We start from the raw sequence: 21,693 nt of genomic DNA, 5'->3' as shown, positions 1-21,693 counted from the left end.
CACCACACTGGCATCTCCTCGTTGATAGTCTGAATCAATAAGCCCAGAATTTGTGTGTGTTTTTTTTACTGTTTTTTCTTTTCTTTACGGAGACGTTGCTCTAATATAAATTTATGCCTCAAGTGTATTGTTAAACCTGTTTGACAATAACAATGTTTGTTTGGGAATCTCGACCATGTCTTGGTCCTTGGATTTGGTCATTTTGAATTGTCCAGTCAATCAATCAGAAAAGCTAAACGGAAGTTTGTTTTACATCTTTTATTCTAGTTTGTTGATCCATAAGCCGAAGCTTCTTTTAAATGAGCTTTGTATTTAACAAATTCTTCTTGAATTTCAAATTTTAACCCAACGAAATCCCAAATGTAAGAGTGCAAAAAAAAAACGCACAACAATAAAAATGGCGGTTTGAAGAATAAAAGTCACGTGTTAAAAAGAAAATCCCTTGCCCTAGCAAGGATACCTTTTTTGTCTTTGTTATCATCGGAAGAGTAGCCCTCTTTACTATCCGAAGTTCCTCGTCTTGTCATAGCCGATTGATTATTATACTGGGGTGGCTAGGGCCACTAGCAACTCTCGTATAATAGCCAGAGGAATAATTGGAAGCACCAGCAGCGGAATTTGTACTAGTTATCCGAAAGTCGTCAACGGTGCCGTGTTGAGAATGTTGACATGTTTTCGACCCATAATTTCCTCTGTGAGATGCTCCACCAGTGTTCGATGTTCGGTGCGTCTGCTGGTTAGGGAAACTACGTGCCGTCTTATGCGACGCAGAGGCTGATGCATCGGCCGCCAAACAATTCTGCAGTTCCGTTAATGTTTCCAATCGTGTCAGGTAACCGGGTGCTTGTTCCTCGGCGACACGGCTCCTCATCAGACTCAGGTAGTCGGACGGACTTAATGCATTTGAACGCAGAGCTGTCGAATCTAGTTTACGGGCGCTGATGCCAACCTGTTCAAGCAAACTGAACACTTTGGCTTTCGCCATATTCAATTCGTCCAAGTTGTCAGCGAGAAGTTGCTCAGCAGTTACTTTCCTACCGTAATTCGATTCGTATTCGGCTTTCATGTCCTTCAGAGTCGTTGTAATCTTTACTGGAGTCAAACGCCATTCGAATGTTTGGTATTCGTGTTCTGAATCCGGGCAAGTGCAGAACTCGCATTTTCTTTTTTGCAGCCTTTCTGAATATTTTAGTTTGTTAGGCTTTTCGCAAGTCTTCCCGCAACGTCGACAGTTGTAAGCAAAGTATCCTTTTTCGCATAACATCTCAATGAGGCGCATTTCGATGTCTCTCAACGACTTTTCCAACAGTCCGCGATTCTGGATGACGTTGCGAGTCGATTTCAAGTCCTTGCCGTTCATTTTCTCCAGCATGGTGAAAAATTTGTGAAAATGCTCTTGGCTCATATCCCAGAATAATTCGTCGAAACAAGGGCCGTCCTCTTCACGTTGCTGATTTGACTCGTAGAGGACGGAACAGTTAAATTTGCTGAACGTGATTCCGGCCGACGCGGATGTCACGGGAAAATTGGCAGCCAGGCAGGCCTCAACTACGGGAGGATGGGCATTGTCTGCGAATGTCACCAACAGGCGAATGTTCTCCTTGACGTCTTTACTGAAAACGGACAGCACGGAATCTATAACATGACGCTGTGAAGCCGTTAATTGGCCGTTTCCCGAAGGGGCCACAAAACAGACTGCGTGAATTTCGTCGACACGAGTCTCCTGTTGAGTCAGAAACTCCTGAATTTTGCGCGTAGTCTCTCTATCTCTTTTGTTTTCTGTTATGTGCCCATATCCGGGCGTGTCGATGATCGTGATAGAATAAGGAACGGCCATCTCATCATGGTGGCGAAGACTGTAGGCCGTTACTGTACTCGTTTGACTGTGCGCTTGATTCCTGGCGGTCGTTTCACGGACACATTTGAAGCGGAAAGGATCGTCCCATTTGACGCCGAGGATGTAGTTGACCATTCCATTGATGAGCGTGCTCTTGCCGCATCCAGTGGCGCCCATCAAAATGATGACTTTGTGATTTCGCATACCGAACAACGGCGGTGTACCTTCCGGCTGTCCGATGTCGAAACAACGGAAATCCTCACCAATGGATGTTTCCTTGGCGTTCAACAAGTAAACATTAGGTTGGCCTTTTTTGATTAATTGACTGTAGTGCCTGCTGGTGGAAAATACCTTTGCGATTCCATTTGACGTGGTTTCATTGGCCTCTGTGTACATTTTATTATTTGTTTTTATTTCGTCTTCTCGAGCAAACGATTCTGATTGTGTTTTTCTCTTATCGCATTCGCCGTCGCCAGGTGTTCTTACACGAACGACACCGCCTTTTCTGCGTCTTGCATCAGTCGATCTCTTCTGTACGCGAGAATCTACGGATACTGTAGGTACTGTAGGTAAGGACGGAGTCAATGGGCCGGTTGCAACGTCCCGATTTTGTCTCATCATTGACAAGGCTCGCGCAGAATTAAATGGTTCGGATAAATGCTCAGATAAAAAGACGTCGGTGTTTGGGTCGGCCGGGCCGGACCGGATACACGTAGATGCCCTATCTTGCGTATCGTAATTCTTGATTTGAATAAAATCTACAGCAAGTGGATCTTTCTCTGTTATCTCGTTAACAGTTGTACTTCTCACAAGCTGAGCTGTGCGATTGATGCTGGATGTTCGTTTTACTGTTTGAATCTTTTGCGTCCATTGGTTTGTTTCAGCAGTTTTTTCAATGGACTCTGCCATGATGTTGAAGGAAGAAACTGCGTTAATATAACTTGTAGTCTCGATTTCTCCCGTGCTATTTGAATCGGACGAAACAAATTCTAGATAAATACTTGGTCGTGATGGATCACCTTCAACCAGAAATAAAAATAAATGTTTATTCACGATTTTTTGAGCATCTACACACTTTGAAGGCCCCCTATGAGATATAATATGAAATATGAAAAATTCAACTTACGTTTTGGTTTGGTCTTATGTTTGGTTCAATCGTGTTTCTGGAGCGGCACTAACTATAATTAAAAGGTTACAACGCTATATCGAATCGAACACAAATGGGCTAGAAGGATCGACACAGTATACTTATTTCATCTGAAAAGTTCTTGCTATATTTCAATTCACTCTCGCCTTAAAAAAAAACCTAACGAATAGATAAGATTAGATAGATGGAGCGCCACGAAGTTTAGCAGCGTTGGAAGACGACTGCCCTTTTCGAGGCTACATCTCCGACTGGGACTTGTCTATTTTTGACTAAGATATTCAGGAGTCTTCTTTGCAAAAAACGTCAGCACCAGTAGCCTCTTGTTCGCATCTGATGTACTCTGACTTTTCGATGCAAGAATAGGTATTCATTCAAGCCGATTACAATTCGAATAAAACAGTAAATGTTAGCGAATGTTAGGAAATGTTGCTTTCTGTTCGATAAAATGCAATCTAAATATTATAAATTTCAGAATTGTTCTTGCATTTGATTTATTAAACGAGACTTATTTGCTTATTCTATTTCCACTTTGGAAAAATACCAAGAAATTTATTATTAGGTTTGGGAGCGCCTTTTGGTTCCTCTTGTTGGTGTACTTCGGATTGTTGATTATTAGTTTTGGCTTCTTTCCAACAATTCCTTTGCCCGATTATGGAATTGTGCTGCTTCGACATTTCTCCTCGATGTGATCCGGGTGTAGTGAACGTTAGCGTTTGACTTTTGGGGAAAAATCCTGATGCCAGCCTCTGCTGTAGCTCCGTCAACGTTTCCAATCGTGTTAGATAACCAAGAGCTTGTTCCTCGGCGACTCGACTTCTCATCAGACTGAGATAGTCAGCCGTACTTAATGCATTTGAATGTAGAGATGTCGAATCTAGTTTACGGGCATTGATGCCCACTTGTTCAAGCAGACTCAATACTTTCGCTTTGATCACATCTAAATTCAATCAGGCAGTTAGCAAGCAGCTGTTCGGTGGTCATTTTGTCATCATAATTTGATTCGGGAACGTCACCGAACGCGTTTCATCTGTTCATAACGCATTTCCGCTTTCTCAATGACGTAATTCCTGTTGGCTTTCAGCATCTTGTGGCCGTATTCCCTCATTTTCCTTTGAAATATTTCCATGTTTTCAATGTTGACAAGACAGAGAGATTCCAATCATTCATATGCGTCAAAGCCGAAATCGTCTTCTGTGTTTTTTGCGGTATTTCGTTGGAAGTACAAAGGACGACACCGGAGCTGTTATTAAAATTGGCTTTATTCTAGTAACGGGAAAGTTGGCGGTCAGAGGGTTTGACAACGGGCGGAACGGCGATGTCGCTTGTCGGCCAACGTCACCATCACTTTAAACGATTTTGAGACTTCATATTGACATTCCGTATTCAGACCAAAATAATGTAAATAATAATATGGCACGATTCAAATTTTTTTTTATACTTTTTTTTTTCTTTTTTATACGTAATGCCCGTATGCGAATTTATGTCCCTGGTGTAATATGGTTGAAACCCCTTTGACAATTACCGTAGGTTTGTTTAGGAATCTCGAATATGTCTTGGAATTGGGATTGTCCAGTAATAAGAAAAACAAAAGGAAGTTTGTTTTACATCTTTTATTGTAGCTTGTTGATCAATAAGCCGAAACGAGTTTTGTATTTAACAAATTCTTCTTGAATTTCATATTTTAACCCAACGAAATCCCAAATGTGAGAGTGAAAAAAAACACAATAATAATGGCGGTTTGAAGAATAAAAGTCATTTGTTAAAAATAAAATCCTATGCCCTAGCAAACATACATTTTTTTTCTTTGTTATAATCGGAAGAGTAGTCCTCTTTACTATCCGAAGTCTCTCGTCTTGTCATATCCGATTGATTATTATGCTGGTTGATGCTAGTGCCACTAGCAACTCTCGTATTATATCCAGAGGAATAATTGATGGAAGCACCAGCGGTATTCGAACTAGTCATTCGATAGTCATCAACGGTGCCGTGTTGAGAATATTGAGATGTTTTCGATCCCCAATTTTCTCTGTGAGATGCTCCACCAGTGTGCGATGATCGGTGCGTCTGCTGGTTAGGGAAACTACGTGCCGTCTTATGCGACGCAGAGGCTGATGCATCGGCGGCCAAACAATTTTGCAGTTCCGTTAATGTTTCCAATCGTGTCAGGTAACCGGGTGCTTGTTCCTCGGCGACACGGCTCCTCATCAGACTCAGGTAGTCGGACGGACTTAATGCATTTGAACGCAGAGCTGTCGAATCTAGTTTACGGGCGCTGATGCCAACCTGTTCAAGCAAACTGAACACTTTGGCTTTCGCCATATTCAATTCGTCCAAGTTGTCAGCGAGAAGTTGCTCAGCAGTTACTTTCCTACCGTAATTCGATTCGTATTCGGCTTTCATGTCCTTCAGAGTCGTTGTAATCTTTACTGGAGTCAAACGCCATTCGAATGTTTGGTATTCGTGTTCTGAATCCGGGCAAGTGCAGAACTCGCATTTTCTTTTTTGCAGCCTTTCTGAATATTTTAGTTTGTTAGGCTTTTCGCAAGTCTTCCCGCAACGTCGACAGTTGTAAGCAAAGTATCCTTTTTCGCATAACATCTCAATGAGGCGCATTTCCGTCTTTTCAACGATGAAATTTTTATTAGATTCCATCCTGTGCCCATATAACCTCATTTTCCTTTGGAATATTTCTATATTTTCGATTTTAACAAAACAAACTTCCAGCTCTTGCTCGATGTCTCTCAACGACTTTTCCAACAGTCCGCGATTCTGGATGACGTTGCGAGTCGATTTCAAGTCCTTGCCGTTCATTTTCTCCAGCATGGTGAAAAATTTGTGAAAATTCTCCTGGCCCATATCCCAGAATAATTCGTCGAAACAGAAATCGTCTTCTCCTTGATGTTCGTTGTTTGCGTAGAGGACGGAACTGTTAAATTTGCTGAACGTGATTGGAACAGGAAAGTTGGCAGCCAGCAGGCAGGCCTCAACTACGGGAGGATGGGCATTGTCTGCGAAGGTTACCAGCAAGCGAATGTTCTCCTTGACGTCTTTACCGAAGATGGACAGCACAGAATCTATAATATAGCTCTGGGTAGGCGTCAACCGGCTATTTCCGGAAGCGGCCACGAAACATGCGGCGTGAATTTCGTCGACACGAGTTTCCGGTTGAGTCAGAAATTGATGAATTTTGCGCGTGATTTCCTTGTCCCTTTGAACTCCTCTCGTGTCTCCGTATCCTGGCGTATCGATGATCGTGATCGAATAAGGAACGGCCATCCCGTCATGGTGGCGAAGAGTGTAGGCCGTTACTGTACTCGTTTGACTGTGCGCTTGGTACTTGGCGGTCGTTTCATCATCACGGACACATTTGAAGCGGAAAGGATCGTTCCATTTGACACCGAGGATGTAGTTGACCATTCCGTTGATGAGCGTGCTCTTGCCGCATCCGGTGGCGCCCATAAAAATAATTACCTTGTGATTACGATTGCTTTTCGATGGCAAAGCGAAAATATGAGATCGCCCAATGTCGAACCACCGAAAATCCTCACTAGTTGACGTTTCCTCTGCGTTCAACAAGTAAACATTAGGCCGGCCCTTTTTTATTAATGTGCAAAATTGTTCACTGGTATCTAAAAATATTTCAGCGATTCTTCGATTTGACGGAGACTCTTTGTGCTTCATTCCACTTCTTCCATCGTCGTAGCTCTTTTCTTGTTTTGTATCGTCTTTGTCAGTGTTGATTTTGCAACGCGTTTCTCCATCTTTAGTAGTTCCGTCTGTTTCTTCACGTGAAGAATCGAACTGATTTCCGACATGACGTTCGGAATTCAACTGCAATCCGGATTCGAATCTATTGAGCTTTGGATCAGACTGTTCGGCATGTGTTTCCCGGTCGTTGCTGTCACTTCGTTGTTTTATTTGCTTCTCTCCAGCAGCAGCAGAACTCTTATGGATACAATCGGCTGCTGTGGATGCTGTGCTTGACGGTCTCCCTTCTGCAATATCATGTACCTTCATTTTCTCAATTTCATGGACAATAAAATCTTGCCCTGTATCCGCACTTCCAGTTATGGCATCCGCATTCGATTTAATTTCTATTTTGTCTGAAATTTCCTGTTGCGTGGTTGCCAACTCTTTTTCAGCGACTTTGAGCGATTGTTCTACTAATTGAAGTTGTACATCATATACTGCTGAAAATTTATTCGCTGCTTTAATGGCACTTGTTTGTACCTCATGTTTATCACCTTCGCCTTGTTTATCGCTAACATTTTCTTTCCAACAATTCTCTTGTGGAATTGTGGAATTCCACTGGTTTAACTTATCTCCTCGATGTAATCCGTGCGTTTTGAGCGTTTGCAAAGAATCGCATTTGGCAGTCACTTGTCTTGTCATAACCGACTGATTATTTTCGCCGAAAAAATCTGCCCCTCCTTTCTCTGGATTTGTTCTTTCCATTAAATTATAAACAGGATGATTTTGGTTGAGGCTAGGGCCAGTAGCAGTTCTTGTATGATATCCAGAGGAATAATTGCTAGAAGCACCAGCGGTATTTATAGTAGCCATCCGATAGTCGTCAGCATTATTAACGTGTTGAGATGTTGTGAATCCGTAATTTACTTTCTGAGTTGCTCCATCGGTTTTAGATAATCGGTGAGTCTGATCAGGAATACTATGTGTCGTCTTATATAACGCAGAGGCTGATGCATCGGCGGCTAAACAATTCTGTAGTTCCGTTAATGTTTCTAATCGTGTCAGGTAACCGGGCGCTTGTTCCTCGGCGACACGGCTTCTCATCAGACTCAGGTAGTCGGACGGAGTGAGCGCATTTGAGGGAAGAGCTGTCGATTCCAGTGAACGGACATTGATGCCCATCTGTTCCAGCAAACTAAATACTTTGGCTTTCGCCACATTCAATTCGTCCAAGTTGTCAGCGAGAAGTTGCTCAACAAAGACTTTCCTATCGTAATTCGATTCGTATTCGGCTTTCATGTCCTTCGGAGTCGTCGTAATTTTAACTGGAGTCAGACGCCATTCGAATTGCTGGTATTCGTGTTCTGAAGCCGGGCAAGTACAGAACTCGCATTTTCTTTTTTGCTGCCTTTCTGAATATTTTAGTTTGTTTGGCTTTTCACAAGTGTCACTGCAACGACGACAGTTGTAAGCAAAGAATCCTTTTTCGCAAAACATTTCAGTGAGGCGCATTTCCGTCTTTTCAAAGCTAAAATTTGTATCAGTCTCCATTTTGTGCCCGTATTCCCTCATTTTCCTTTGGAAAATTTCCATATTTTCGATTTTGGCAAAACAGACTTCCAACTCTTGTTCGATGTCTTTCAACGACTGTTCCAACAGTCTGCGACTCTGGATGACGTTGCGAGTTGATTTCAAGTCCTTGCCGTTCATTCCTTCCAACATCGTAAAAAATTTGTGAAAATGCTCTTGGCTCATATCCCAGAATAATTCGTCGAAACAAGGGCCGTCCTCTTCATGTTGCCGATTTGACGCGTAGAGGACGGAACAGTTAAATTTGCTGAACGTGATTCCGGCCGACGCGGATGTAACAGGAAAGTTGGCAGCCAGGCAGGCCTCAACTACGGGAGGATGGGCGTTGTCTGCGAACGTCACAAGTAGGCGAATGTTCTCCTTGACGTCTTTACTGAAAACGGACAGCACGGAATCTATAACATGACGCTGGGAAGCCGTTAATTGGCCGTTTCCCGAAGGGGCCACAAAACAGACTGCGTGAATTTCGTCGACACGAGTCTCCTGTTGAGTCAGAAACTCCTGAATTTTGCGCGTAGTCTCTCTATCTCTTTTGTTTTCTGTTATGTGCCCATATCCGGGCGTGTCGATAATCGTGATCGAATACGGAACGGCCATCCCGTCATGGTGGCGAAGTGTGTAAGCTGTCACCGAATTCGTTTGACTGTGCACTTGATTCCTGGTGGTCGTTTCACGGACACATTTGAAGCGGAACAGATCGTCCCATTTGACGCCGAGGATGTAGTTGACCATTCCGTTGATGAGCGTGCTCTTGCCGCATCCGGTGGCGCCCATCAAGATGATGACTTTGTGATTTTGCATACCGAATGACGACGGTGTACCTTCCGGCTGTCCGATGTCGAAACAACGGAAATCCTCACCAATGGATGTTTCCTTGGCGTTCAACAAGTAAACATTAGGTTGGCCTTTTTTGATTAATTGACTGTAGTGCCTGCTGGTGGAAAATACCTTTGCGATTCCATTTGACGTGGTTTCATTGGCCTCTGTGTACATTTTATTATTTGTTTTTATTTCGTCTTCTCGAGCAAACGATTCTGATTGTGTTTTTCTCTTATCGCATTCGCCGTCGCCAGGTGTTCTTACACGAACGACACCGCCTTTTCTGCGTCTTGCATCAGTCGATCTCTTCTGTACGCGAGAATCTACGGATACTGTAGGTACTGTAGGTAAGGACGGAGTCAATGGGCCGGTTGCAACGTCCCGATTTTGTCTCATCATTGACAAGGCTCGCGCAGAATTAAATGGTTCGGATAAATGCTCAGATAAAAAGACGTCGGTGTTTGGGTCGGCCGGGCCGGACCGGATACACGTAGATGCCCTATCTTGCGTATCGTAATTCTTGATTTGAATAAAATCTACAGCAAGTGGATCTTTCTCTGTTATCTCGTTAACAGTTGTACTTCTCACAAGCTGAGCTGTGCGATTGATGCTGGATGTTCGTTTTACTGTTTGAATCTTTTGCGTCCATTGGTTTGTTTCAGCAGTTTTTTCAATGGACTCTGCCATGATGTTGAAGGAAGAAACTGCGTTAATATAACTTGTAGTCTCGATTTCTCCCGTGCTATTTGAATCGGACGAAACAAATTCTAGATAAATACTTGGTCGTGATGGATCACCTTCAACCAGAAATAAAAATAAATGTTTATTCACGATTTTTTGAGCATCTACACACTTTGAAGGCCCCCTATGAGATATAATATGAAATATGAAAAATTCAACTTACGTTTTGGTTTGGTCTTATGTTTGGTTCAATCGTGTTTCTGGAGCGGCACTAACTATAATTAAAAGGTTACAACGCTATATCGAATCGAACACAAATGGGCTAGAAGGATCGACACAGTATACTTATTTCATCTGAAAAGTTCTTGCTATATTTCAATTCACTCTCGCCTTAAAAAAAAACCTAACGAATAGATAAGATTAGATAGATGGAGCGCCACGAAGTTTAGCAGCGTTGGAAGACGACTGCCCTTTTCGAGGCTACATCTCCGACTGGGACTTGTCTATTTTTGACTAAGATATTCAGGAGTCTTCTTTGCAAAAAACGTCAGCACCAGTAGCCTCTTGTTCGCATCTGATGTACTCTGACTTTTCGATGCAAGAATAGGTATTCATTCAAGCCGATTACAATTCGAATAAAACAGTAAATGTTAGCGAATGTTAGGAAATGTTGCTTTCTGTTCGATAAAATGCAATCTAAATATTATAAATTTCAGAATTGTTCTTGCATTTGATTTATTAAACGAGACTTATTTGCTTATTCTATTTCCACTTTGGAAAAATACCAAGAAATTTATTATTAGGTTTGGGAGCGCCTTTTGGTTCCTCTTGTTGGTATACTTCGGATTGTTGATCAGTTTTGGGTTCATTCCAACAATTCTCTTGCCGGATTGGGGAATTGTGCTGCTTGGGCATTTCTTCTCGACGTGATCCGGGCGTAGTGAACGTTTGCGTTTGTCTTTTGGGGACAATTCCTGCCAGCCTCTGTTGCAGCTCCTTTAACGTTTCCAATCGTGTTAGATAACCGGGAGCTTGTTCCTCGGCGACTCGACTTCTCATCAGGCTGAGATAGTCGGCCGGACTTAATGCATTTGAACGCAGAGCTGTCGAATCTAGTTTACAGGCATTGATGCCCACTTGGTCAAGTAGACTCAATACTTTCGCTTTGGTTACATCTAATTCAGTCAGGCAGTTAGCAAGCAGTTGCTCGGTGGTCATTTTGTCATCATAATTCGATTCGTATTCGGCTTTCATATCCAACAGAGTCGTTTTGATCATCACCGAACGCGGTTGCCATTCAATCGTTTGAAAGTCATGTTCAGTAATGGGACATGGGCAATTGCTGCTAGTGCACGCTCTTTTCTTGAATACTTTGACGCGCGGCTCGCAAGTTCTTTTGCAACGATGACAATTGTAAGCCTTGAATCCTTTGTCGCATTTAATCTGCACATACCGCATTTCCGTTTTCTCAACGACGAAATCCTTGTTGGTCTCCATCTTGTGGCCGTATTCCCTCATTTTCCTACGAAACATTTCTATGTTTTCAATGTTAACAAGACAGACTTCCAGCTCCTGCTCGATGTCTTTGAGCGACTGTTCCAGGAGATCTCGTCGCTGAATGACCTCTCGCGTTGATTTTAGATTGCGACCATTCATATTCTCCAACATGGTGAAAAATTTGTCGAAATTCTCTTGTCCCATGTCCCAGAATAATTTGTCGAAACAGAAATCGTCGTCTCCTTGTTGTTCGTTGTTTGCGTAGAGCACGGAGCTGTTGAATTTGCTGTAGGTGATTCCAGCCGACGCGGATGTCACGGGAAAATTGGCAGCCAGGCAGGCCTCGACGACGGGAGGATCGGCATTGTCCGCGAACGTCACCAACAATCTCATGTTCTCCTTGACGTCTTTGCCAAAATTGGAAAGAACCGAGTCGATGATGTAGCGCTGGGTGGCCGTCAATCGGCTATCGCCGGAAGCGGCAACAAAACATGCGGCGTGAATCTGGTCGACACTATTTTCGCCCTGTTGCGTCAGAAATTGATGGATGTTGCGCGTGATTTCCTTGTCCCTTTGAACTCCTCTCGTGTCACCGTAGCCGGGCGTGTCGATAATCGTGATCGAATACGGAACGGCCATCCCGTCATGGTGGCGAAGAGTGTAGGCCGTTACTGTACTCGTTTGACTATGTGCCTGGTTCTTGGCGGTCGTTTCATCGTCACGGACACATTTGAAGCGGAAGGGATCGTTCCATTTGACGCCGAGGATGTAATTGACCATTCCGTTGATAAGCGTGCTCTTGCCGCATCCGGTGGCGCCCATCAAGATAATTATTTTAGTATCACGATAGTTTTTCGATGGCAAAGTGGAATCATTAGATCGCCCAATGTCGAACCACCGAAAATCCTCATTAATTGACGTTTCCTCGGCATTCAACAAGTAAACATTAGGCCGGCCCTTTTTTATTAATGTGCTAAATGTTTCGCTTTTATCCGAAAATATTTCAGCGATTCTTCGATTTGACGGAAATTCTTTGTTCTGTGGCATTTGATTTTTTCTTTCGTCATAAATCCATACTTGTTTTGTTTCGTCTTGGTCTTGATCTTGAGTAGTCCCGTCTTCTTCTTGTCTTGAAGAATCGGACCTATTTTTGGCATGACGTTCGGGATTCGACTGCGAATTGGATTCGTACCGATCGAGCTTCTGATCAGACTGTCCGACATGTCTTTCCCGATCGTTGCTGTCACTGTGTTGTTTTATTTTTTGCTTCCCTCCAGCAGCAGCAGAACTCTTTTGGATGAAATCGGCTGCTGTGGATGCTGTGCGTGACGGCGTCTCTTCTGCGACATCGTTTACCTTCATTTTCTCAGTTTTGTGGACACTCAAATCTTGCTCTGCATCCGCTTTTCTGCTGATGGCAGCCGCATTCGGTTCAATTTCTGTTTTGTTTGAATTTTCTGTTTCGGTTTTCGCAAAAAACTGTACCATATCCTTCGAATTAGCTGTCGTATTATTGCTCCCGGCGTCCTCGGTGATTTCCAAATCGGACGATAATGCGGATGATTCGTCAATGACCATCCCAATCTGATTTTCATGGTCATCCAAATTAGTATTGGTGGTGACGGACGAGGCAGTTGCTGAGAAAGGTCCACAGTTCTCAATTTGAATTTGCTGCTGGTTTAAAGGGGGACCAACTGTTGGTGTCATAGGAGTCTGAGGTAACATGGAATTAATAAGATTAAAACCATCTGGAGGATTTTGTTGCTGAGGCTTTTCCAATGAATTTTTGGGATCGTCTACGGACACTAAACCAAAACTTATTGTGTTTGATGCTTTGTCAAAATAAAAATTTCTTATTGTTCCATCATCCAATGAAGAGTTCGATACCAGAGCTGTATAGTAACTTGGACTTCGGTTTTGACAACCGCTAAGATCGGCTTCGTTTGCGAATTTGTTTAGTTTGTTCCTTACTTCGTCTACAAGTTTTTCCTGCAACTTGGTGATTAATGAAAAAACCGGGAGCTTCAAAACCTTTGTCTGAAGATCGACAACTTTTTGCATTATGTAGTCTACCGCCGGGTTTTCGTTGTGGTCGACTTTCAAGACCAACACTTTGACTTGCACTTTGACAAGTTGCTCATCATTATTTGTTGTGCTAGTTCGAATATGTTCCAAATCTAGAGCAACCAATTGCTTACCATCGAGTAAGGAACAAATATCCTTAATTTCATTCGGTCGTTGGGTCAGCCAGTCTTTCATATCCCTCAGTAGTTTTTTAATGAGTTGGAATTCTGTTAATTCTTGATCTGAAGGGCTTACTGTCCCCAAGACAATGTTCCCGTAAAATTTCTCGATCTCATTCCAAACTGGCGTCAGCAGTCCGTGGAATTGACATACGACTTTTGCGAGTGGGAACACACGATCGAGAGTCGCGATTTTCAATATTCTACTGCTTTCTTTATCAATCCATTTCCGATGCCAATCAATTTCTGTTCTCAGGTCGTTCATCCTCTCTGATCGAAGTCGAGTTTCCATTTCTTCCGGAATATATCGAAGCAAAATCTCAACAGGTATCAATTTTTCTTTGTCCATATAAGTTGCTTTATTTCTCAGCCACGAAATAGATTGTTGGAAAAGGCCCTCCAGCACCGGATTGGCTTTTGATAGACTGCTAAACATTTTACAATAGACTTCATTCCCCAACTTGACTGGGGGTTTCGTGAACATTGGATTAGAGGATACAACCTCGTCAAAGTAGATTTTGGTTTCTCTCAAGAGGTTTTCTTCTGCGCTCTCTTTCGTTTCCTGCTGATCGATTTTCCTCTGCATGGAACAGATGAACTCGGCTCCGTAGACAACTTCTTCCACCAAGTGGGTCGCTAAACCACCGGTATCGAGTTTGTAATCGTACATTTTAGAATTAATATATTGCTGATCAAGGAATTCGGTTTGTTGAACGATTTTAATGAAGACGTCGACTTTTGCCATGTCATCGTCTTCCGATGGGTTCGGTTTAAGATAATTGGCGAACCACAGTCCATTCAAGTTCACGGCACCTCGATTGATGCTTTTTTGAAAGTGGGAATTGATGCCCAGCTCGTAACTCTTGTCTGGCTGCTGATGGTAGAAGATACTGCATTTTGGAGTCAGCCTGCATTCTTTTGGTGCTGGAGTCCCAGTATCTGTTTTGCATATTTATAGATTTGATTATTTACATGGACACAGAATCTTGATGCACTTTGAAAGAAAAAAAAATTATACGTAGGTTTAATTATAATGTATAATGTAATGTAGTATAATGTGTGTATAATGTAAATTATAATGTAGTGTTTGTGTTGCTCACTTGGAATTATGGCGTCAGTGTAGTAATTATAGACATTCCCAACTTGCGCATCGCGACCCAGAGCTGACATTCGGATAGGTTCAGCCATCGAGGAAAAAGCTAAAAAAAGATCACTACGGGTAGTAAGCGGGTACTACCTACCCAAAGTTTGGGAACGCGCGAGAGAAGCTTATGTAAAAAGGCGATTTTCGCCGCGTTCCCAAAAATCGATTTTTAGGCGGAGAGCATTGGAGTTTTTTTGGGAAGTAGCTAATGGTTGGCTACTTCCTGAATTTTTTTTTAGATTTTTTTATTAAGGGAGGGTAGATATAAATAAATCGAAAAGTTTGGGAACGCGCTGCAGCGGCAAAGTAGCCGATTTTTATTATATTTCTACAGCGCGTTCCCAGACTTTCGATTTTTAAGACCTACCCTACACATTACCTTTTTTTAATTGTCTAAAAAGAAACAATCAACTTTCGTCTTTGAATGTTTGGTTAGGTTAGGTTGTGCGTGATACGGAGCGGCAGAGCCTATAGAATTAATAACATGACCATATAATACACGTTAATAACACGACACAGTTTGGACTGGAATTATAAACGCTACCTGCTCACGGATATTGTTTAATAGAGCAACTTTGAGGTCCACGATTTCGAAACTGTAGTGCAAGTCAAACAAATAACTTTATTCTTTAAATCAACAATTTCGTTGAAAATATCAGAAGTCTACGAAACAAATTCTTCTAAGAGACTAAACAACTTCTAGAAGAAAGGTGGAGTCTATCCTGTTCCATGGCCTGCTTAATGGTTAAGGCCTGTAAACTTGAATGTTGCTCCATGACGGCGAGAGGATTTGCAGGATTCCCTATCCTTTCCCCGAGCAAGAGGTAATCATCGCTATCTGGCGTTCGATATTGCCATCTCGTTAGAATGATATAAGGGGGAATGGTTTCAATTGTCGTGTACCGCATTATTTTTAAGGCGCAACGGAACTACAGTGTGTCTGGAGCAGTTTAAAAAAAAATTACTATTAGTATTCTCACTCCCTCGCACTACGCAAACAGGCCGGGAAATCAAAAAATTACTTCATTTCATTAATAGGCCCTATCCATTAAAAAAAAACATTTCTGTGTTATAACCGTTATTAACTTTCGATAATTCTTTTGTCCTCAGTATATTTTATTTACTTTACAACGAGATTGCATCTTGAACGCCAGATGACGAAGTTGTACCCTCCATTTTTCGTCTGACTGGCTCTCGCAGGAGCAGGAATAGAGAATTTGGCCACACCTCTCGCCTTCGCGTGGTAGTAGACACAAGTTTACAGGCCTTATAACCCTCAAGTAGGCCATGCCTGTAAAACTGTTGAACGTTCAAACTTGGCAATACCGTGCGACAGTTGACGTTCGCCATTGAACTAAAAACCAACCTTTCTACCGTGTCAAATAGGAGACAAAATTCCGTAATAGCTGAAAAAGAAATTTCTTTATTGAGAGCCATGACGGACAAAGCAATTGAACAACATATCATTAAGATGGTTGTGTTGGGAGGCCGATTCCAACTGGGTGATTTGTACGACTACCGCAACGACAGCATTCTAGCAGGTACTAAAAATAGTTTTACACAAATGACCTAGTATTCATAATATGAAACTAACATGTGTGTGTTACTATTATTAAAGATGGCCGGACGTGTTGGGAATCGGGTGAAGTATCATCGGCCACTCAAGTAGACGATAAATTCAAACTGAAATTTAAGCTCCCAGACTCCGATTCTAATAGCAGCAAGTGGGAAAACATGGGTCTGGATGAGCATTTGAAAGCAACCGTCCTTGCCGGCCTCATCAAGAAGTATCGTGACGCGTGTAACTACCTCAACGACAAACCGAATCCATCGCAGGCAACTCGAATCCTATTTCTTCGTGTAAAGTCAAGAAAAGAACATTTGGATCTACAAATTTTAATCAATGAAGACGTTCCACTTTGTCTTGCCTCAGGAGAAGAAACGAAGAAGCAGAAATCGGGACCAGCAGTTCCAACTCACGTCGTCGTTGGAGTCACTTACGGAGCGGAAGCTTATTGCGTCCTGACTCAGGATGTCGGAGAAGAAGCGGATGAAGATGCTCAAGAAGAAGCCGAAGAGAAATTGGCCGAAATAGCGCAGAAAATGGAAGAAGCCGAAGAGAAATTGTCAGAAATAGCGCAGAAAATGGAAGAAGCACTCAACGACAAACAAGAATTAAACGAGTTCAAGAAGCAATTTGACGATAAAAAACAGCTGACTCGTGTGAAATGTCGTTTGTATGCCGATCTCCAATCTTCGGCTTTTCGCAAATGCAGCGTCTTTGACGCCTACAAGAATTGCCTGAAACTGATCGAACAAGTCCAGAAAAGGAAAGCGGTTCCCATTGCTGTTCTCCTCTGCCCGCTGAAATGTCTTATGGGGAAAATTAAAGGCGGGTACCAAGACGTCGACAACGACCTAATAGCTCGATGCGGGCGGATCTGGGATGAGCTGGAGCGAGTCGGTGCAAAATTAGATAGCATCCGCACGTCCATCAAAAAAGAATTTCGCTCCTCTCTGCACCAATTTGAAGACGCTCTAGGCAAATACAAAGAACTCTTGAAGAAAAGCTGGAAAAATGGTGTCGTGAAAGCGCGTGAAAATGGCGACGAGAATGAAATCGAAAAAGCCGCCAATATCGCGGAAACGCATCCGCTTTTCAAGCCGACTCGACTGGAGCGATGGCTGCGATATAAACAGGCAGAGTCAGAGATGGCCGGCAAAATGAAAGGCGTTTCCGACATCACTTTCTTCGCCAATCGAAAATCGCTCGAAAAAGAACTGGCCGAGTCGTTTGACAAGAGACACGCCCTGGTGTTGAGCGTTCCGCCGCTGGATGAGAAAACGAACAAGATTCTCGCCGATATGAAAGACTACGTGGATAACTACACGAAATTGACATCAGTAGACGACGACGACGACAACACGGACGAAGATGACGAAGACGACGACAAAATTCCCTGGCACATGATCCAGCGGAAGCAGAAGCCAGTACTGAAGAAAATTCGTGAATTGGCCGATCACGTCAATAAGAATAAACACCTAATTGATCAAGTCCCTTTTTGTATTACTTATGGCAGTGGAAATGGGTGTCGATATTCGGTTTACGAAGATGGCAATGTGCTAAAGGATAATCTGGGTCGATTACCCGGACCTCCCACGGATCTGCGGATCGCTGACGTTCAAGAGAATCGCAAAAGCAAGAAATTTAACGTTCGTCTAGAGTGGAACTATGAAGATCCTGGGTTCCCTTATTCTTTTATGGTCGAGTATCAATATGATGACAGTTTTATCGAATCATGGACCCAGAAGAAAACGGCGAAACTGGGAGAAAATCATCTAATACTCAACTTAACCAAACAAAATGGATCGACCATCAAATTTCGGGTGGCGGCCGATACCTGCATCGGTCGCAGCGAATTCAGCGAAATCATGAACGACGAAATGGCGTCCGCTGACGAAGATGACGCAACAAACACGGACAGGGAATCGACTTGTTCGGCAAAAGAAATTCCAGCCACACGGAAATCCTTCCAATCAAACAACCATCAAATGACAACTGTTCAACCGCCATTACAGCCGACCGGGATGGCTAAGAAAGAGAACAAGAAATCTGATTTACAACCTCCAACTGACGTCGAGGTTGAATTGGTTACGCAAAGCAGAGCAGAAATTGGATGGAAGAATTCCAGCGTTGGAAGTCCATGGTACTCTTATCGCATTCGGTATTGGCAGAATGGGCAGGATGCGTCATCCGCCCATGAATTGGACATTCCTTCCTACAAATCAAGCTGTCGACTGGAGCAACTCGAACCCGAAACGACTTATTTTGTTAACATTGTGGTTGTCTCTGATGATTTACAGGAGATCAGTGCGCCCAGCGATGAAGTGAGCCTGACGACGCTGGCCAAAGAAGTCCGTTTCGCCGAAACGATTGTGAAGCACTGCAAAAGCATCGGCAACCGAAACGGCATGGACCTTTTTGCTATCCCGCTTATAAAAGTAACCGGATCGCTTTCAACGGCCGAACGTTTCGCTTTTGGAAAAGCCGATGGGAGGCAAGGTGGAGCCGGTCAGCAGAAAGGAAGGATTCAGCATCGAACAATTTTGGTGATGGGCGCAACCGGTTCTGGCAAAACGACACTAATCAATGGAATGATAAACTACATTTTCAACGTTCAATGGGAGGATACCTTCCGCTTCCAGCTGATTGAAGAGCAGACGGCCGGCCGCTCCCAAGTTGACAGCCAGACCAGCCGCATCACGGCCTACGACATCCATCACGCGGAAGGATTCAACGTTCCGTATTCGCTGACTATTGTCGACACGCCTGGATACGGCGACACCAAAGGTCTCGACAGGGACCAAGAAATCACCGAAATGGTCCGCAAGTTTTTCGAAGACAAGGACGGAATCCAGGAGCTGGATGTGATTGGCTTCGTGGCTCAAGCTTCCCTGCCTCGTTTGACGCCCACTCAAATCTATATATTTGATTCGGTGCTTTCCATCTTTGGCAACGACGTCAAAGAGAACATTAACTTTTTATTGACGTTCGCAGACAGCCAAGTTCCGCCCGTCCTGAGCGCCATTGCTGAAGCGAACTTACCGTATCCAACGGGCCCCGACACTGGCGAGCCCCTTCATAACAAGTTTAACAATTCCGGTTTCTTTTGTTCCAGCCGCGAGCCAGGAAACACAGTCGACAAGTTCAACCGATTCTTCTGGCGAATGGGAATGGAAAATTTCCAAAAGTTTTTCTCCGTTCTAACCACTATGAAGACAAAGTCCCTGTCGTTAACCAAGCAAGTGTTGGAAGAGAGGAAACGGCTGGAAGCGACCGTGGATGGGCTTCAGCCGCTCATAAAAATTGATTTGTCCAAGATGGAAGAAATGCGGAAGACGAAGCAAATGATCACAAACAGCCAAGCGCAGATTGAAGCCAATGAAAATGTCAAGTTTGAAGTGGAAGTGACGGTGCCGCAAAAGGTTGAGATTCCAGCCGGTCAATATTTAACCAATTGCAACAAGTGTTACATCACATGTCATAACCCGTGTGCGTACAAGAACGACGACGACAAGGTTAAATGCTGGGCAATGGATTCTGCCATGCCAGAAGCAACCCGTTCCTGTCGCATTTGCCCGGAGAAGTGCATCTGGAACATGCACGCCAACCAGCCATACAGTTGGGAATACGTCAAACAGAAACAAGCCACTTCATCCGATGCTATCAAACAGAAATACGAGACGGAACTGAAGAGGAAATTAACTGCCGAGGATCTAATCAAAGCGCTGCAAAAAGATATTGACCAAAACGCGAAGGAAGTATTGGATCGTGTGAATACGGTTTCAAGCTGCATCCAGCGGCTGGATGAGATCGCCCTGCGTCCTAATCCGTTCTCTACGCCGCAGTACATAGATTTGATCATCGACGCCGAGCAACATGAGAAACGTCTCGGCTTCAAGGAGCGGATCGAAAGTTTGAAGAAGCTTCGTCATATGGCCGTGATCACCAGCAGGGTCCGGAACAACGAATCCCTTTTGACCAGGAACCGACATGACGACTTTGCCGATTAAGAGGTCGGTTACGACGACGATGATGACAATTATAGTAACGCCCGAATGGATAATGATGATGACGACAATTACGACAGTGCCTGGTTGACTAAATAGCGCAGCAACAGATCGTCACAAGTACCAGACTTCATTCATCCGCAAATGAAATGACGTTATACTAATTACATTAATAATAATCAATCAGTAGCATCGAATGTCGATTTACCAAATCTATATTCGAAATTAGTTTGTTTTGTTTTTATTTTACAAATGGGAATTTTTATTTGAAAGTATATTAGTATTGCTATGTTGGAAAATCTAATACAGCACTGAATGACTATATGTGAGTAAAGAGCCTTAGTAAACCATCAAAAGATCAAATTATTTCGTTGTCCGATAGTAGCCCTAAGTAGGCTAGATATTTGAACCTACCGGCGGATAATCGATGCTCCGCAAGCGATAATAACATTCTATCACGTGGATATCATTGCGAACCGAGAATCCGGCAATCCGGCCATTTTATAAGATAACTAACTTTGTTTTGTTCCAGCACGTGCACAAACCCTGCCCACCTGTACATAGACTTAGTAACTCTAAACAAGAATAAATGTGTCAGCTCTTTGCTAGTTGTTAAATGCATCAGTGGTTTTAAACCACATCTGTCCTGTCAACAGCCTAGCGAAACGCGAACGCGCAAATGACTTAGCTATACTGGTATTTTTTTTTTACGCTCCGCGGACGCTCCGTCGTCCAGCATGCACGAAGTTCAGCATATTTTCGTTCGATTCAAATTGCACGGGAGAAATCAGGAGCAATAGTTGTTTCGTCCATTACCATGACATAATTAATTTACAAAAACTGAAACAATCGCGAATGAAAAAATTGACGCAAAAATTTCAAACAGTAAAACAAACATCCAGCATCAATCGCATAGCTCAGATTGTAAGTAGTTCTGCATTTAACCAGGCAACTGGGCAAAGCTCATTTGCCGTGGACTTTAATCAAATCAAGAAAAATTATACGCAGATAGGCCAACTGTTTGTCAAAGTTTGTGGTAGAGGATTAATATTTATAATAATCTCTGTAAAACTGAGTTTTTCAAGTCTGTTTTTAGCCAAGCAAATGCAAATATTTTTTGGAATTGATGGTGACGCATTCTGTGCCCGATAGCGTGATGTTGACTTCATTTGCACAACCGATGTCCTTGTCCTGCGGTGGTGTCACCTATTTATAGTCCATTTCGAGATATGCTCGTGATTCGTTTCAAGTGACAAATAATTTGTTATTCTAAAACTTGTTTTTTATATAAATGTCTTATGAAATAGATTACCCTCAGAAATTTCCCGATAGGAACTCTATCTTAACTTGATAACATTATGAAAGATAATTAAAGACGACCCCTAAAACCCACAAGTCCAATCCCATAAGATGGCGCTGTTTTTTTCTCTCAGAGGTAATAATGGGGCGAAGGTCGGTAAATTTAAGCGTTTTC

General features: G+C 43.0%; 3 protein-coding genes across 4 annotated transcripts; 1 reads left to right on the top strand and 2 right to left on the bottom strand.

Moving 5' to 3' along the window:
* Window positions 1–243: 243 nt before the first annotated feature.
* LOC124209326 lies at window positions 244–10,122 on the bottom strand. 2 transcript variants are annotated; one of them, XM_046607272.1, is made up of 3 exons: window positions 9,988–10,122; window positions 5,583–9,880; window positions 244–1,264 (listed from the first exon to the last, which is right to left on the bottom strand). In XM_046607272.1, the coding sequence occupies exons 2-3, from the start codon at window positions 9,768–9,770 to the stop codon at window positions 524–526; spliced, it is 4,929 nt and encodes a 1,642-aa protein (XP_046463228.1). In that variant the 5' UTR covers window positions 9,771–9,880; window positions 9,988–10,122; the 3' UTR covers window positions 244–523. The 2 variants fall into 2 exon arrangements, with proteins under 2 accessions (XP_046463228.1, XP_046463227.1); XM_046607271.1 differs by lacking the exon at window positions 244–1,264 and having other exon boundaries at window positions 4,580–9,880.
* A 342-nt stretch (window positions 10,123–10,464) lies between these two features.
* LOC124209327 lies at window positions 10,465–15,359 on the bottom strand. Its single transcript, XM_046607273.1, has 4 exons — window positions 15,193–15,359; window positions 15,028–15,116; window positions 14,605–14,703; window positions 10,465–14,443 (listed from the first exon to the last, which is right to left on the bottom strand). Exons 3-4 carry the CDS (start codon window positions 14,690–14,692, stop codon window positions 10,527–10,529), a joined length of 4,005 nt encoding a protein of 1,334 aa, XP_046463229.1. The 5' UTR covers window positions 14,693–14,703; window positions 15,028–15,116; window positions 15,193–15,359; the 3' UTR covers window positions 10,465–10,526.
* Window positions 15,360–15,943: 584 nt separating this feature from the next.
* On the top strand, window positions 15,944–21,534 carry LOC124209325. The gene is made up of 2 exons (XM_046607270.1): window positions 15,944–16,189; window positions 16,267–21,534. The coding sequence occupies exons 1-2, from the start codon at window positions 16,084–16,086 to the stop codon at window positions 20,220–20,222; spliced, it is 4,062 nt and encodes a 1,353-aa protein (XP_046463226.1). The 5' UTR covers window positions 15,944–16,083; the 3' UTR covers window positions 20,223–21,534.
* The last annotated feature ends 159 nt before the right edge of the window (window positions 21,535–21,693 follow it).

Source organism: Daphnia pulex, chromosome 12 (assembly GCF_021134715.1).
Source record: "Daphnia pulex isolate KAP4 chromosome 12, ASM2113471v1".
Taxonomy (NCBI): Eukaryota; Metazoa; Arthropoda; class Branchiopoda; order Diplostraca; family Daphniidae; genus Daphnia; species Daphnia pulex.
Note: the sequence above shows the minus strand (reverse complement) of the source record. Positions and strands in the feature narration are given on the sequence as shown.